The sequence below is a fragment of the Platichthys flesus genome, chromosome 22 (genome assembly GCF_949316205.1).
Source record: "Platichthys flesus chromosome 22, fPlaFle2.1, whole genome shotgun sequence".
Classification (NCBI taxonomy): domain Eukaryota; kingdom Metazoa; phylum Chordata; class Actinopteri; order Pleuronectiformes; family Pleuronectidae; genus Platichthys; species Platichthys flesus.
The window spans coordinates 1,660,462-1,676,993 of NC_084966.1; the positions used below are offsets into that span (position 1 = coordinate 1,660,462).

Sequence of the window (16,532 nt, forward strand, 5' to 3'; positions counted from 1 at the left end):
CGTCAAGATTCCTCACAGCTGGTTTGTGGGTAATGGTTCTCCTCGCTGTTTCATCATCAAAACACCGGAGTCTGGATATCAGCAGGAAACAAAAGACAGCCCTCAACTTCTCCTCGCCCGCCTATGCAAAGATGATTATGTTATTTTATCTCGGCTGAAAGACTCGATATGAACACAGAGATTTATCCTGATGCTCTTCTGGATGTGGGTTCAGCCTCCCTCCGTCCTCCTGCTGACTCAGTGTGATCCGGGGGGGGGGGGAGCCAATCCAATATAAAGGCGTTATTGATTTGCAAGTCCTTAATCACTTTGATTTGGCCCAGTTTTCACTGACCCCCACCGACATCCCCAGGGGGGGGGGGGGGGGGGCTTCAGTATCGCAGACGGGCAGACACTCGGAGGCAAAAGCAATTTTTCTCTGATGCCGGAGAGGTTTAGAAATCCCCTCATCAATCATCTCATCACTAATGTTTGTACGTGTCGCACGGAGATCGATGTGGTTTTTCATATTCGGCTCATCGGTGTGCGACTGTGCACGTGTGTGAGTCCTCGTGACTCCTCGACCAATCGGAGAAGACGTGAACAGAGACGTGGCCAAAAGTATGTTGGGTGTGTGTGTGTGTAATGTACACAGTAAATTAATAAGTCGTTATCGCACTTATGTATGTTCAATTGTGTGTTTTAATCAATTATTTGATATTAAAACGAGGTGAAGCTCCTGATTGGTCGAGAATCAACGGGACCTCGATATCAAGGCTCCAATCAGACGTCAGCGTTCGTATTCTAGATATTTCAGCTTAATGTCTGGAAAGTGGGAGGAAGTGGAGACATGTCATCCATCTTTATTCATAGTTGTGAGTCAGTAGCTACACAAACCAGACCTCACTCCACACGTCCTGTGCATGTGTGTGTGTGTGTCTGTGTGTTACAGACGTGTGTGCTGCTATGTAGAAGATATCATGAACCAACTGTGTCACTTGGTAAACAATGCTAATTAAGAGAGACAGTGGGATTGCCTCGCTGACCCCTCTCCCCCGTCCCGGTTTGTTTGTTTTTATTGTTCATGCTAATTAGCCTTAATCCCCTGTTCTCTCACCGTGGACTCTGACCGGCGTCGGGCGTCCACGCCGCGGCCAATCAGCTGCAGCGATACTGCAGGGTTGGCAAGCAGAGGAAGGAGCGGGGTGGGTACGCGAGGCGGCGGGAGGGAGGAGGGATCGAGGGAGGGAGGTAAGCTTATAGCTGGACTCTGTGTGTGTGTGTATGTGTGTGTCTGTGTGTGTTTGTGGGGGGGGGGGGGGCTATCATGTCGGGTGGGGCCCCTGGCAGCCATTGTGTAGCAGTACAATGATACGGCTCACAAGTGAGCAGTGGGCCAGTAATGAGGAGGAGGCCCCACTGAACAGCGTGTCCCTGCCAATTGTTCTGCCGCCACAGTGGGAGGATGGAGCCGTACACACACACACACACACTCACACACACACACACACACACACGCACGCACACATCTCATATCTCTGACATGGGGAGTGTGTTCACTAATGGCTAATTAAAACAGGACTATTAATGAATGGCCGAGCAGCAGACATGATAAGGAAACTTAGAGGAGTGAATTAACACATCCTTAATATGTCACCCCAGCCAGCGTGTGTGTGTCTGTGAGTGTGTGTGTGTGTGTAGCTGTCGTTTCACATGTGCATTCATATAAAACACATATTTATACAATGTAATACATCTTAAAACATATCTAGAAACACAGAATAGGTCCTGTACGCCAGCAGCTGTAATTATTAATACCCAAATAATTGAATAGATACAGAAGCGGTGTTCCTTTCCCTGGAAGTGGTGTAGAATGTGTAATGTGCATTATTAAGCAATTAAGGTCACATGCATGTATCACCATTAATGAACACGTGTGATGTCTGCGTCCCCAGAGTCAGGTGAGATTTACGATTTTACGCTTTATTATCACTGAGCGATGTGATGCAGCGTGATTCGCTCAGATTCACATCGGCACTGGAAACGTCTGTGGACAAGTTGACAGATATATTTCCAGTTACATCGTGTTTTTAAACTGCTGCTCAGGTCTCGTGTCGTTTCAACCAAGCCTCATTATATCGTTAATTTATTAGTGTGAAGACCTTTTGTTATTAATCCTCTAATTAGAGCCAAACAGATTATTATTGTCTGATATAGGTTGTTTATTTTCTTAGTTCAGGTTTTACATATTTGTAATTTCTTTTTCTGTATAGTTATTTATAATGTTAGTTTAGAGTTAAACAGTAAAATGCAAAACCTAGATTCCATTTATTTGTTGTAAAGGTTTGATAACAACATCTTAGGCGTCGGTATCAAACCAAAAAGTCCATCTCGGTGCCTCTTCTCTCTCTAGAAGGATATTTGAACTTTATATTTTACTTTCTTAGTGTCATTAATGAAACAAATGGATAGAACTCCTCATGTCTTTGTGTCTCGAACGTTTGAGTCTGAATCGGTCGTGTCGATCACGTCATGATTAAAACACTTATTCAGAGTTTGAGCAGATCCTCATTGTCGGAGGGTGAAAAAAGGAAAAAGCGTCAGTAATGGATCACTGTGTGTTTTAAAGCCCCCCCCCCCCCCCCGGCCCCTCAACTCACTCGGCCCTGGGGCCAGCTGGGATGCCAGGACCGGGGCGAGCTTGATGGGGCATGATGGGTCGCAGCGAGCAGCCACAGGTCACCAGAAGCCATTACCACGGGCAGGAAGTGGAATTCTGCACGATCACCTGTGGGTTCTGTGGCGGGGGTCAGCGGGGGTCAGCGGGGGTCACTCATGCCCCAGTTGCTGCCTGGTGACTCCTGACTGCTGCTGCTGGTGCTGGCTGTGATCGAATCAGTTTGTGTGTGTGTGTGCAGATTGTAAAGGAGGTTGTGTGTTTCTTTTTGCTGTGTGTCAGTGTTTATTAGGAGGAAATGCACTTTAACGAGTCTGTCACCTCCAGGATTTAAACGCTTTGCTCTCTCTCTCTCTTTTCGGTGAGTGACGCGTGGGGAGGAACCGGTGACTGCTCTTCTTCCTCTGAGCGGCTGCGTTGCTCCGTCAAAGTGCAACTCCTCCTCGGCGCCGTGTGAGATTCTGATGGAGGGTGTGTGTGTGCGTGGGGGGGGGGGGGGGGGGGGGGGGCGAGGGAAAGCAGAGTTCCTTTTTTGTGAGAGCTCAGCAGATTTAGAGGGCGTGCAAGGTAGTTCTCAGAGCTGCTGCAGCACACACACACAAACACTGACTCCTTCTGTTCTCACACACGCACACACACACACACACACACACACACACACACACACACACACAAACTGTCACTTTCACAGAAAGAGAAGCGGCGGAGATGCACGAGGGGAGGCGAGGGAGGGAGCGGGGGTCAGAGACGGGGGGGGACGTGAGGAGGAGTGGAGGTGAATGGAGTGAGAGGGGGTAAAATGAGGAGAGGAAGATGTGTAATGATTAGCCAGCGAGGCGCTCGGCATCAGGAGGCCGGTCGGAGCTTTATGGTTCCTTCATGCTCCGTCAGCTGAGCCTGAACGACAGGAAGTGGCTCTGTGACCAGTTCGGATTCCTCGGGGGGGGGGGGGGGGGGGGGCCTGGCAGAGAGGATGTGCATTTTTATATTTATAGTGATTTATGATAAAGTTTTTAGTTGACCTTTAAAATACCAGGCCTCAAAGAGTTGATATCATTTAGATGTTCTGATCAACAAGTGGTTCATCAGATGCGTAAACTAATCGATATAATGATTTATGATTATTAAGTTTGATTGATGGGAGTCAGCATCAGATTAACTTTGAGTTGTGATCACATGTCCAACACTAGGACCAGCCGATTGGCCCACGCTTCTTCTTGATCAGTGAAGCTGATGGATTTCAGGGGCTCTCTCCCCAGTGGCTGTTTTGTGAGCCTCAGCCTCAGCAGTATTAGCTGACTGGCTGCGATTCAGAGGTCAAAGGTCACCCTGTCTGCCTGCTGCCCCGTATCCAGTGATCTCCTCTTCCTCGCCGCACGCTTCTTCCTCCTATTAAATCACACTTGACACACCTGGAGCCCTGACGCAGCCTCATTCATATTTTATTGCCGTTTCTAATACGGCAGCACTTTCTACGGGGCGGCGACCTGATATACATTTATTAACTGACCCACACCGCCGCCCACTCGAGGAATAATCGGGTTTGTTCAGGAAGTAGAACGAGAAGGAGCGGTGACAAGTCTGTGAAGTGAGCACCCCCCCCCCCCGGCCCTGCCAGGCTGCTCAGCTCGGGTGTGAGTGAATAGTCAGGGAGAATCTTCTTTGTGCTATAACTTAGCCCTTAAAGACCTATTATTCCTGAAGAGGCCTGTGCTGGAACCAGTTTACTGTCATAACTCAGGGCGGGCGGCCCGTCTCTCTCTCTCTCTCTCTCTCTCTCTCTCTCTCTCTCTCTCTCTCTCAGGTGGCGGAGCGAATGTGTTTACAGAGCAGGTGAATAATTCAATCGGGTGCTTTATCACTCGGGTTCCTCGCTGTCACTCACCCGCTCTTAGAGGCGTTTTCCTCCGGCGCTAACAGTCACACAGGATGAGAAGAGTTTTCCCTGTTTGGAACCGTAAAGCAGCCGAATGATGCCGAGGTTAAGGAGGAGAAATACACATTTTCCGGCTGCTCTGTATAGAGTCTGAATATCTGGATGTGTTACCATGTGAGTTTTCTCATCTTTATCCCTGTGCAGCCGTTTGTAATGAGACTACAGCCGAACGCAGCTCGATGGCCACTCAATCCCCGTTTTATTTACACTGGAGGGTTTGATTTCTGTAAAGTTAAAGCCTGATTGACCTCCGTGACTCAAAGTGCACGTGAGAGAGGAGATGTGTCTGTATTTTACGATCCACAAAGGCCACGAGGGTCAGTTAATCGGCCACTAAGCGGTGATTCTCCGGCCCGGCCTCCCTTCAGCTCTCATTTCCTCCCTCGTTTCCTGAGCTTCCTCTGCGATCTCCCTGTTCTACCCACGGCCGCCCTTTACTCTCCCTTCATGTGTCCCCGCCTGCCTTTCCTGAGCTCTTTCTCTTTCCCGTCTCTGTGGGGAAACATCGGCAAATTAAAAAATCCCAAATCATCCATTACAAGAAGCTGCTTCGCTGTGGAACAACGCTTCAAAGAGAGAGACCTCACACAACCTCACAAGTCTGTCTGTTGTTCACACTTTCTTCTGTCGCTTCTTTTCTTCCTGCTTCTTCTTTGTCATATTCTTAACTTGTCTTAGAATCCCTCTTATACAAGTGATTCCACAGCTGCTGGTTTCATCCTACACATCCGTTCACAGCACATGTGATTCCACAGGAGTCAGACTACACCTGTGCTCCTTCTGTCGATCCTATTCTTGTTGTGGAAACATAGTCATTTGAATTAATCCAATTTCTTGACGTCAGAAATTGGAAATTGTTTGATTTCAGGCGACCAATGTGTGCATGACTCCCAGTATTTACTTCCTGGAGCGAGTGACTTACAGTGAGTGTGTGTTGTGTGCTTCACTGTGCAGCTGTGACTGACTTACTGCCCACACCGTGGTTGTGTGTGTGTGTGTGTCATCCTGTGAGCGAGGTGTTGTGCGAAGGCTACGTGCGTGCACAAAATTTATGAAGCAGCGTGTCCGTCTGTGTGCATCCAAGTGCCGGGAGATTGAGAGAGAAAATGACAAGCGGCAGCTCCCGCCTCCCTCAACAGCTTCTCATAAATTGCCCTATAAATTCTGTCTGTCGGGCTCTGGCCTATATTTGTACTTGGGCCACTCGCGGTCCAATCAGGATGAAGAGGGTGTCGGCTTGTTCTAATCTCTGTCTCTCTTTTACTGGGCGTCCAGACGACCTCTCACCGGTCTGACCGAGCGTGCAGCTTCCACGTTATCGTAAAATAACCACAGTGAACCTTTAAGAGTTATATTTCATATCAGGAGGGTGAAAAGGTCAAATCCCCCTCAAGCAGAGCTCCATCCCAGTGCCGGTGATTCTCTAACCCGACCACAAGGTAGTTACAGCTGTAGGAACATCCACTGGTTGCTGAGCACTTCCACTTTTCCCAGTATCAGTGTTTTTCATCACGCTTCTCGTTTCTGTCTCACTCACTTCGACTGAACTAATCAAAATGGCTGTGACGTCCCTGTGTTTTCCTTTGAGGTCATTAAGCTGCTCGTCATCGTGACAGCTCCTCGTCAGATCTGGAGGAGACGGCTTCACCTGCAGTGTCGTCCTGATTTGGATTCTCCCAGAGGATTCTCAGGAGCAGCAGTGACTCTCTACTGTTCCTTAATTCATCAAAAACCATAATACATAAGTTCTTTTGTCACTGAGCAGATCTTCTGTCCTGAAGGTGACTCACCTGTTTAAGATTCTCCACAGCCTGCCTCCATCCTGGTGTCCGCTCCGTCTGCTCCGCCCCTCCAGTCCAAAGGGACTTGAGATGAGTCCTGAACCTTTTCTCTCTGCCACCGTCCTAATCAGCAGGGATTGATTAATTGGATTTACCCAAAATGATCTTAATCACAGATCAATTTCCATTAGACATCCTTTAATACGTCTTAATGGGATTGGAGGAGTGTCGGGTACATGCTTGTGTGCATATGTGTGTGTGCATGGTTTGTCTGGTGTGTACAATATGGGGATTTGTGTTCTGTGGACAAAAGTATGTGGACACCTGAACGTTATATTGAAATATGAGTTTCAAACACGTCTGTGGGAGACTCCTATCAGCTGATCATCTTGTTGACAGTGTCATATCCGGTGTCTCCTCCCCTCCCCACCTCCTCTCTCCCCTCCTCTTTTCTCTCTCCCACTGTCTCTCCTCCCTGCCAGCTCCTCTGGGATCCCACTGTCTCCCTCTGTTGTTGCTCTAAACAAGCAGCAGGGGGTTGTGGGTAGAGGCCTGCGCTCACGCTGGGTGTGTAAGTCACCGTGGGGGGGTGAAGGGAGAGGGAGGACGAGGAGGTTCTCTCGTCCTCCCTCTCAGTCTCTTTCTTTCCTTCAGCCAGGGGTCAGTCGCTCGGCCAAGGAGACGGGACAGGTTGAGTGACACACAGACTTCAGATCAGCTTGTGGCAGGTTCACATCTGGACGCACAAACACCCTGAACACAACACCCTTCAATTCACAAGTTTAATTGCACATATATACACATTCATCAACAGAGACACACACACACAGAAGAAAACCATAAAGCACCACAACAAGCTCGCTCGCACATAAATCTCCAACCTGGAAGCACTGGGGCGTAGAAACTGGTTCCATAGAAGAGAATCATGCACCATAAACATGTAAACAACCCCCCCCCCCCCCCAAAAGCAGCTGTATGAACACAGAACAGGATCAGATGTATATACGTGTGTGAGCTCGACTTACAGGCGCACACGCGGGGGTGGGGGGGTGGGGGGGGCTGAACCTTCCTCTCTCTAACATGGATGGAGACGCTGTTCATAGTCGTATCGAAGCTTCCCGTGAACAAGAGAAGAAGCAGCGGCGCCACACGCAGCTGTACGGTCCACATCTCCGGTGGAATACTTAGCCATGGGGATTATAAGGGCTGCGCTCATTTGCATAACTCCATTAAGGCCTCCTCTCTCTCTCTCTCTCCCCGACTCCACGCGGCTCGCCCCGCTCAGAGCCACCTGTGTGGGGAGAGCCATAAAGACGTTCCCCCTGCAGAAAGCAGAATTGCATTTTCTCTTTTTACATTTGAGGAGGAAGGTAATCCGCGGTGCAGCTGTGAGAATGGTGCAGTGATACAGGAGGAGCAATGTTCTTCTCTTCTGTGGAACCAACATGACCCAGAGACTCAGGGAGGTTTCATCTGGACTCGTTCACTCATGTAGGGACAGTTTTTAGCTCCAAGCTGAGGACCGAGATGTTTCTAGGTGCTGAGAGCCTCGTGTAGTTAATTCTCTAAAGACGTTCGATGTGTGAAAGGAAAATGAACGGAGCCTTTTCAAGCAATCACACTAATTCAATATTTGAATTTAATTATAAACAGAATATGTCTTGATTCTTGGAGAGAATAGTTCAGCTTTGTTGACTTTTATCAACCAGTTAAACTCTTCTCTCTTCTTTTAGCTCAGATATCAAATCAGATATTGTGAGAAGCATTTACAGGAGTTATATATTTCAGTGATTTGTTAGTTAATGTTTTCTTGATTCTATTAACACCTTCAAGTCTCAGTCAGTGGATCAGTCCCTGCAGCTGTGGACAGTCCAGCTGTGTGCGGTGCTGAGCAGAGCGATGACCCTGGAGGTCGCCTCCTTCCTCTGGTGTCTTTATACCCCCCCCGTCCCTTTTACCCCCCCCCGTCCCCGTCCCTCTCTACTTCAGTGGCGTGAATCATGAAAGCGAGTCCTGTGTAGTCGAAGGGCCTTTCTCCTGGCTTGTGAGAGAGAGAGAGTGGCCGAGGGGAAGAGGCAGGGATGAGGTATTGATTTGAGGTCCTGTGGGAGGAGAACAGTGGGTCCCTCCCTGAAGCCACCGCTCTGAAACACTAACACCTTCCCCACAGAGAAACCGAACAGGAAGAGAGAGGAGTTAACAAACAGCTTGGCTTTCCACCGCCTTTCCTTTTTACTGCACTTGCAGCTGATTGTCGATCGCCCGGAGGGGAGGGATGATGAAGGAGGCAGAGGAGGAGGAGGAGGAGGCCCGACCTTGGCACTCTCTAGCTCCCGGCAGACCCCCTCACTGCTCGGGCCGGGAACCCGCTCTGCCACGGCGGCTCTGGGCCAATCGCACAAATGCAAGGGGCCTAGAACTGTGGCACACCGGAGGTCGCCGGGGTCAAACCCAATACTTGGACGCCTGCAGGCATGTTGGACTTTCTTGGCATGTAAACCCAACCCACCCTGACCCCCCCCCCCCTTCACGAGTCTGTTCTGAGGTCGAGAGCGTTGGATAAAAGCTTTTCTCTGCTTTGACTGATTCATTTGCCGAGCACGGGGATGGGCGCATGATGTCATCGTGTGAGGTCGATGACATCATCAACGGGAGACAGCAAAAAGCACCTCCGCTGTCTCCTTGGTTTACGAGCTTGTTGTCGGGAGAAGTCGCAGCCGAGAGAATCACACAACGTGATCACTCGCTGTCGTTGTCCGAGAGGGACTCCGGCTCCAGAGGGCGTCCTCCTCTGTGATTATTGGTTTCACGGTGATAAATCAATCGTCTGTTACACTGTAAAAAAAAGTCCCTTAAGATCATTACAACTGTCATACTGCTCCACACAGGACAGACACCTATTCTCATGATTAAAAAATCGGAGATAAATCAGGTCTTTATTGAGCGTTAAGCACGTTTCAGAGAACCTCGTCGTTCCCAGAATAAAAACCAAGCGTCTCCAGAGGCTCCAGCTCGTCTGTCAGGTCTCAGAGGCCGAGGAACAGACGCGGGTCAAAACAACTGACTTTACCTCCTCTCCTACACAAACACAGGCCGGCCGAGGCAGCGCGGGCCGCCGGGGCTTGTGTGCGCCGTTGATCTCATTATGCAAAGCAGCTGGGGGGGGGGGGGGGAGGCCGTGGAACAGCACAATCTGCGCAGTTTAATTTAGAGTCTCTGATATGTCTGAACATGGTGTGTATTGATTTGTGTTCAGAGGGAGTCTGAGGCTTTGAAGGAGCAGAATGAATCCGAGGTCAGTCGAGGCATTGTCCGTTTCAAACTTTATATTCTATTGATTTTTTTCCTCTGCATGTCGAGGTTGTTGTGTTGTGTTTTCTCTGCATTTGTCGACTGGAATAGATGAGAAGATGTCAAGTTATTTAAAACAACACAAAGAACAAAGAAGACACAATAGACCAAATAAGTAAAGTCCATCTTATTGGGTCAAACTAAAAAGTCAAACAGGAGTTGTTTACGTTTGAGACCTCGGTCACAAGATGGCCGCCCTCATGAGAGCCTCGCTGTGGAAGACAAAATGAGTCCAACCGGTTCCAGAGGAACTTTCCTCCTTCAGGTTTCTGACTTGTGTTGTATGTTGTGCGAGGTGATGGATGACCAGCGGCGATATCACAAAGCCTCCCATATATATGTTTTTGCCCACAATGCACTGCACTCTGCGACAGGAAATGAGAAACGCTCGCCCTCTGATGGGACGACTTGGCCGAGAAACAATTTCCAACTTTTCAATTTTGTCACAGTGTCCCTCTCTTTGCTCTACCGGCCTCAGAGTGAATGGATTTCATAAAGCGGCTCCTCGTGCTTTATCATCGTGCGAGTCGCGTCAACAACCGTCTTCCCGCTAATTTCCTCCCATTCGCCGGTGAGGGCCATTCATTGGCGTAGAGCTGTTCCTCTGTGTTGGTTCCACCGGATCTGAGCCGGATCTCTCCTCTGCCACTCCACCAGCTCTCCATCTGGCTGCTCCCAGGACTTCGGGGAGAGGCCATTTTGAAAGCCCTCATCCTTTTCTTCCTCCTTCTCTCCTCTGATTCCCCTCTTCTCTCCCTCTCTCCTCTGTTCCTCCTCTTCTCTCCCTCTCTCCTCTGATCCACCTCTTCTCTCCCTCTCTCCTCTTCTCTCCCTCTCTCCTCTGACCCCCCTCTTCTCTCCCTCTCTCCTCTGTTCCTCATCGCTCCCTCTCTCCTCTGTTCCTCCTCTTCTCTCCCTCTCTCCTTATCCCTCCCTCTCTCCTCTGTACCTTCTCATCTCGCCCTCTCTCCTCTGATCCCCCTCTTCTCTCCCTCTCTCCTATGATCCCCCTCTTCTCTCCCTCTCTCCTCTGTACCTTCTCATCTCTCCCTCTCTCCTATGATCCCCCTCTTCTCTCCCTCTCTCCTCTGATCCCCCTCTTCTCTCCCTCTCTCCTCTGTTCCTCCTCTTCTCTCCCTCTCTCCTCTGTTCCTCCTCATCCCTCCCTCTCTCCTCTGTTCCTCCTCTTCTCTCCCTCTCTCCTCTGTTGCTCCTCTTCTCCCCCTCTCTCCTCTGTTCCTCCTCTTCTCTCCCTCTCTCCTCTGATCCCCTCTTCTCTCCCTCTCTCCTCTGTTCCTCCTCTTCTCTCCCTCTCTCCTCTGTTCCTCCTCATCCCTCCCTCTCTCCTCTGTTCCTCCTCTTCTCTCCCTCTCTCCTCTGATCCCCTCTTCTCTCCCTCTCTCCTCTGTTCCTCCTCTTCTCTCCCTCTCTCCTCTGTTCCTCCTCATCCCTCCCTCTCTCCTCTGTTCCTCCTCTTCTCTCCCTCTCTCCTCTGTACATTCTCATCCCTCCCTCTCTCCTCTGTACATTCTCATCCCTCCTTCTCTCCTCTGATTCCCCTCTTCTCTCCCTCTCTTCTCTGATCCACCTCTTCTCTCCCTCTCTCCTCTTCTCTCCCTCTCTCCTCTGATCCCCCTCTTCTCTCCCTCTCTCCTATGATCCCCCTCTTCTCCCCCTTTCCTCTGTACCTTCTCATCTCTCCCTCTCTCCTATGATCCCCCTCTTCTCTCCCTCTCTCCTCTGATCCCCCTCTTCTCTCCCTCTCTCCTCTGTTCCTCCTCTTCTCTCCCTCTCTCCTCTGATCCCCCTCTTCTCGCCCTCTCTCCTCTGATCCCCCTCTTCTCTCCCTCTCTCCTCTGATCCCCCTCTTCTCTCCCTCTCTCCTCTGTACATTCTCATCTCGACCTCTCTCCTCTGTTCCTCCTCATCCCTCCCTCTCTCCTCTGTTCCTCCTCTTCTCTCCCTCTCTCCTCATCCCTCCCTCTCTCCTCTGTTCCCCCTCTTCTCTCCCTCTCTCCTCTGTTCCTCCTCTTCTCTCCCTCTCTCCTCATCCCTCCCTCTCTCCTCTGTTCCCCCTCTTCTCTCCCTCTCTCCTCTGTTCCTCCTCTTCTCTCCCTCTCTCCTCTGTTCCTCCTCTTCTCTCCCTCTCTCCTTATCCCCTCCCTCTCTCCTCTGTACCTTCTCATCTCGCCCTCTCTCCTCTGATCCCCCTCTTCTCTCCCTCTCTCCTCTGTACATTCTCATCTCGACCTCTCTCCTCTGTTCCTCCTCATCCCTCCCTCTCTCCTCTGTTCCTCCTCTTCTCTCCCTCTCTCCTCATCCCTCCCTCTCTCCTCTGTTCCCCCTCTTCTCTCCCTCTCTCCTCTGTTCCTCCTCTTCTCTCCCTCTCTCCTCTGTTCCTCCTCTTCTCTCCCTCTCTCCTCTTTATATTCTCATCTCGACCTCTCTCCTCTGTTCCCCCCTCTTCTCTCCCTCTCTCCTCTGTTCCTCCTCTTCTCTCCCTCTCTCCTCTGTTCCTCCTCTTCTCTCCCTCTCTCCTCTTTATATTCTCATCTCGACCTCTCTCCTCTGTTCCTCCTCTTCTTCTCCCTCTCTCCTCATCCCTCCCTCTCTCCTCTGATCCCCCTCTTCTCTCCCTCTCTCCTCTGTTCCTCCTCTTCTCTCCCTCTCTCCTCTGTTCCTCCTCATCCCTCCCTCTCTCCTCTGTATATTCTCATCTCGACCTCTCTCCTCTGTTCCTCCTCTTCTCTCCCTCTCTCCTCATCCCTCTCTCTCTCCTCTGATCCCCCTCTTCTCTCCCTCTCTCCTCTGATCCCCCTCTTCTCTCCCTCCCTGCTTGTTGCCTAAGCACGTACAGTCTTTAATAATGTTCTGTCCCTTTCTCACTAACAGCCACAGCAGCAGGCACCTATCTGTCCTAAAGAGACCCAGGGGGTCATTTACCACTCTTTCAGTTTACTTAGAAAACCAGACAGGAATTAATATAACCCCCCCCCCCTACTCTTCCTCTCCTCTTCCTCCTCTGCCTCCCTCCTCCTCTGTCACCTCCAGTTCTCGCAGGCCTTTCTTCCTCTTCATTTCTATCTCTTCCTCTTCGCTCGCGGCGGCATCAAGGCGTCAAGAGGATTTTAAATGCTCGGATGAGTAGTTTGTCTTGAGGGAGTCGAGCGACGGCAGGAGATGAGGAGACGAGGAGACGAGGAGACGAGGAGACAGGACATGTGCAGCAGAGACGGCTGAGAGCTGTGCGGCGTGGAAACTCGTCTTCCATCATATGCAAGGTCCTGAGCGGCTGGGGCCTGATGTGGAGGTGTGCGTGGGGTGCAGGGGCGGCGGCGAGGTGGGGGGGGGGGGGGGGGGGGGGGGCGATTGTAAGGCAGAGATGGGTGGGTTATTAATTTCCACTATGCAGTATCATGCAGCTGGTGGCTCCAGAGCGAGGTTCGGCGGTAATGAAAATGGCCTGAGTCGAAGATTAATGGCTCATAAAGACAGAGCGTTTAGATGGGACGGCCGCCTCAATCTGCTCGGCAGTGACTAATCGCAGCCGACGCATGCACGTGCACGATAAACACACACACACACACACACACACACACACACACACACAGGTTCTCTGTTACCTCACCCACCATCCCTCAGAGCTGGACTCCCATCCCCTTTCTCCCCCTTTTTTACCCATCTACCCCCTCTGTTTCATTTCCTCGTCTCTGCCCCCCCCTCTGCCCTGGTCTGATGTTGTGTGAATTGTGGCGGGGTCAGAGTTCAAGGCGTGCAGAGAATTATCTTGATTTATGCCCCCTGAGCTCGGCGCTGGCTGCAGCGCGGTGTGGCAGGCGGGCGGCGGGCGACCGAGCCGGTGAGATGTAGGGGTGAGGTCCCCCCCCCCGATCCCCCAGTTTTTTTCCTCCCCCTAATGGCAGTGGGGGTGACAGGACCACCGCATCATAAAGCTGGACAAATGGGCTCGAGGGGCGCCAGTGATTTTTCCTCCTCTGCAGCTGAAGGTGCATCATATATCTCTGAGCCACCCAGCAGGCCTGTGAGGAATGTGTTTTTAAAACAAATTGATTTGGAGGCTTTACAACGTGAACGCGTGCCGGCGGTGTGGCGGCGGCGGAGAGGACGGCGATGGTTTCAGCGCCGGGAGCAGTGGCCGTAAAACAAGTGGTTTTCATTAAGACGGAGAGTCAAATCCTGGTTTACACCGGGAGGTTGACACGTGTACACACCGTATAAACCAGACCTGGGTCAAATCCTGTTTGGTTTCACACTGCTGAACATGACACGGGGGGGGGGGGGGGGGGGGGGCTCTGCTTGATGTGTGAACTACTGTAACTGTTCATCTTCTTACCTGTGTCTCACCATGACAGGCTGAGGAGGTGACAGAGCACCGGCATAAACCTGGTTCCAGTCTTATTTACCTCCACCACGGAGGTTATGTTTTCACCCCCTGTCCAGCTGGTTGGTTGTAAATAGAAGCCCCACATAGTATTTCCTTCCTAGTTCAGGTTGCTGCTTGAGTTTGTTGCTGTTGAAGAGTCTTGACTGAAAATGGAAAATATCCATCGACAGCTCTGCTCCCTGGTTCTTCTACCGTATCGTCTCTGTGGTGGAATCTGGTGAATTAGCCTTTGAGAAGCAAATCTAAATGTCGCTCTTGGCTTTAGACCGGACTGTGGTCAGGGTCTGAAAGACTAGACCGAGTTTAATCCTCCAATCTAAACACACAGACTGCTGGCATAGTGCTGTGCAGGAAACCTGTCCAACACAACACAACACACACACACACACACACATGTCCGCAGTGTAACCGGACTGGTAGAGCACGGAAAAGAAACAAAGCGGTGCCAGGATTAAAGAAACACTGGAACTCAACTCTGCTCGATGAAGCATGGAACTAAAAATATTAGAAATAGTTTTGTTTCCAACCAGGCCACCGAGGCTGCAGACGTGGAAACGGGTTCACATCCTTACTCCTGACGTGTATATGATGAAGAGTGTCTTTATGAGACAGGAGATCTGACATGTGATTGAATCTGGAGGGAGAGAAGGACTCCACCAGTTTCAGTCATGTGGGTTTTCTTGCTGCTTTTGGTTGGACTATAGTTGAGCTGGTTTTTTGGTTGTACAAACATTATTGTGTTACCAACTCTCTTGTGTTTTTGTGTCCTTCTTGAACCTCTGCCGTGTCCGAACAGTTCCCACTTTCTACTTCTGTTACCTTTGATTATTTCACATGTGCAAATTCCATTTTAGAACAAAGACTATTCAAACTCTTGCTAACCTTCTTGTCATTTGAAAGTTGACTCTATAACACTTCTAAACTTTCACCTGAAGTCATCTTGATAACAGTGATGAAGTCTTTCCACCTGTCAGCCACGAGACAAACGTGTCCAGTTCACGCTGTTGTCTCATAATCCTCTCGTGTGGAGGAATGTAATCTTCACATTATCCGCCTCCATCTCACATAATCTGCGTTTCCGAGTCCGTGCTCGTTCCACGACACGGTGGAGAGGCGGGCGGCGCAGGGTTCAGGCCCCCGTCATGTGCTCTGTGTGTGTTTACCCTGTGACATGTGTGCCTCACGCCGCCTGTGTGATTACCTCCCTACCTGTCGGTGTTTGCGTGGCGCCTCCTCCTGCCGTCCACATCCATCAGATCAGGCACTGACACCCGGCGACTGTTTCCTGTCAGCGTGGAGAAGGAGAGCGCCCGTGTCAGATTTGTCATGCCTCCGCCGCGTCGCCTCTCTCTCCCGTGACTGCCCATGCACACGTGTGTTTGAGGAGGGAGGGTGGGGGGGGGGGGGGCTGGAGAGGCGTGTAGATCCTCGTCAACTAGCTGACAGCGTGACATGAGAATCTATGTTGTCAGCGGAGGCCATTTGGGCCGAGGAGCAGGAACCTGAACTCCATCCAAACCTCATCTTCTACTCTCCTACCCCCCAACAAATTGGAAGCCCACCCCCACGCAGCCGCCGCCTGCTTCTCCTCTTTCCCATGTGCCCTTGCACCTGGCCCCTGTCATCCATTTTATCTGCCTCTTCTTCACTGGTCCCAGCGTGCGGGAGGAAGGGTCAAAGGGCACCGAGCGCGTGGCAGCACCTTCACCGTTTACCTCCACGGTCGCCTGGAGCCGATTTGACTTTACTCTGAGTTCATTTCACTCAGAGAGGGGGAGAGGGAACACAGGGAGAGAGGAAGGGGACAACACTTCCTCCTTCTTGGCGATGGCTGTGCTGAGGAGGAGGAGGAGGAGGAGGAACAAGAGAGAGACTGCTGATTCAGCACTGTGCTATGGATTTTCATTTCTCCCCCCGACGCCACCTTCGCAGGTTCCTCCTCCCCCTCCTCCTCTTCCTCCTCCTCCCGAGTCGCAGCCCGTCCAAATGAAGTTCCCAGTTCGCAAATCTAATTTCTTTGCCTTTCCAGGGAAAACCTATTGAGGCGCATTAGATTTACCCTGCCACATAATATCCAGCAGGCAGGGCCTCTAAAGAAATCACCCTCTTGAAAATAAATGACAAATTGGTTTGGGTCCTGCGGTGGTTGTGCGTGTGTGTCTGCGGTTTCCTTGAATGTGTGTGTGTGTGTGTGTGTGTGTGTGTGTGTGAACCCTGACCCAGCCCAATGAAACAATTCCCACACTTTACTGCCCCGCGTGTCCACAGAGACGAGAACTTCTCCTGCTGAGGAGGTTTGGGGGTTAAGGAGAGATTTACAGAGTTGACGAGAAGCCACAGCTTTGGCAGATCTTCAGATTCGCACACGGAGACACACACACACACACACACACAGAAATATAC

General features: G+C 50.9%; 1 protein-coding gene and 1 long non-coding RNA gene across 3 annotated transcripts in view; one reads left to right on the forward strand and one right to left on the reverse strand.

Annotated features, from left to right (window-relative positions):
- The window catches only part of LOC133933619 (uncharacterized), a 113,038-nt gene that overhangs the window by 53,595 nt on the left and 42,911 nt on the right, over window positions 1-16,532 (forward strand). The gene's annotated exons all lie outside the window — the stretch shown is intronic.
- LOC133933649 (trichohyalin-like) lies at window positions 10,799-15,457 on the reverse strand (the record flags this gene model as incomplete). Its single annotated transcript, XM_062380808.1, is given in 8 exon segments — window positions 10,799-10,905; window positions 10,936-11,377; window positions 11,413-11,520; window positions 11,630-11,923; window positions 11,975-12,015; window positions 12,018-12,263; window positions 15,059-15,096; window positions 15,339-15,457. Coding segments are annotated over 8 exon segments (1,395 nt in total), but the record flags the coding sequence as incomplete, so codon positions are not given.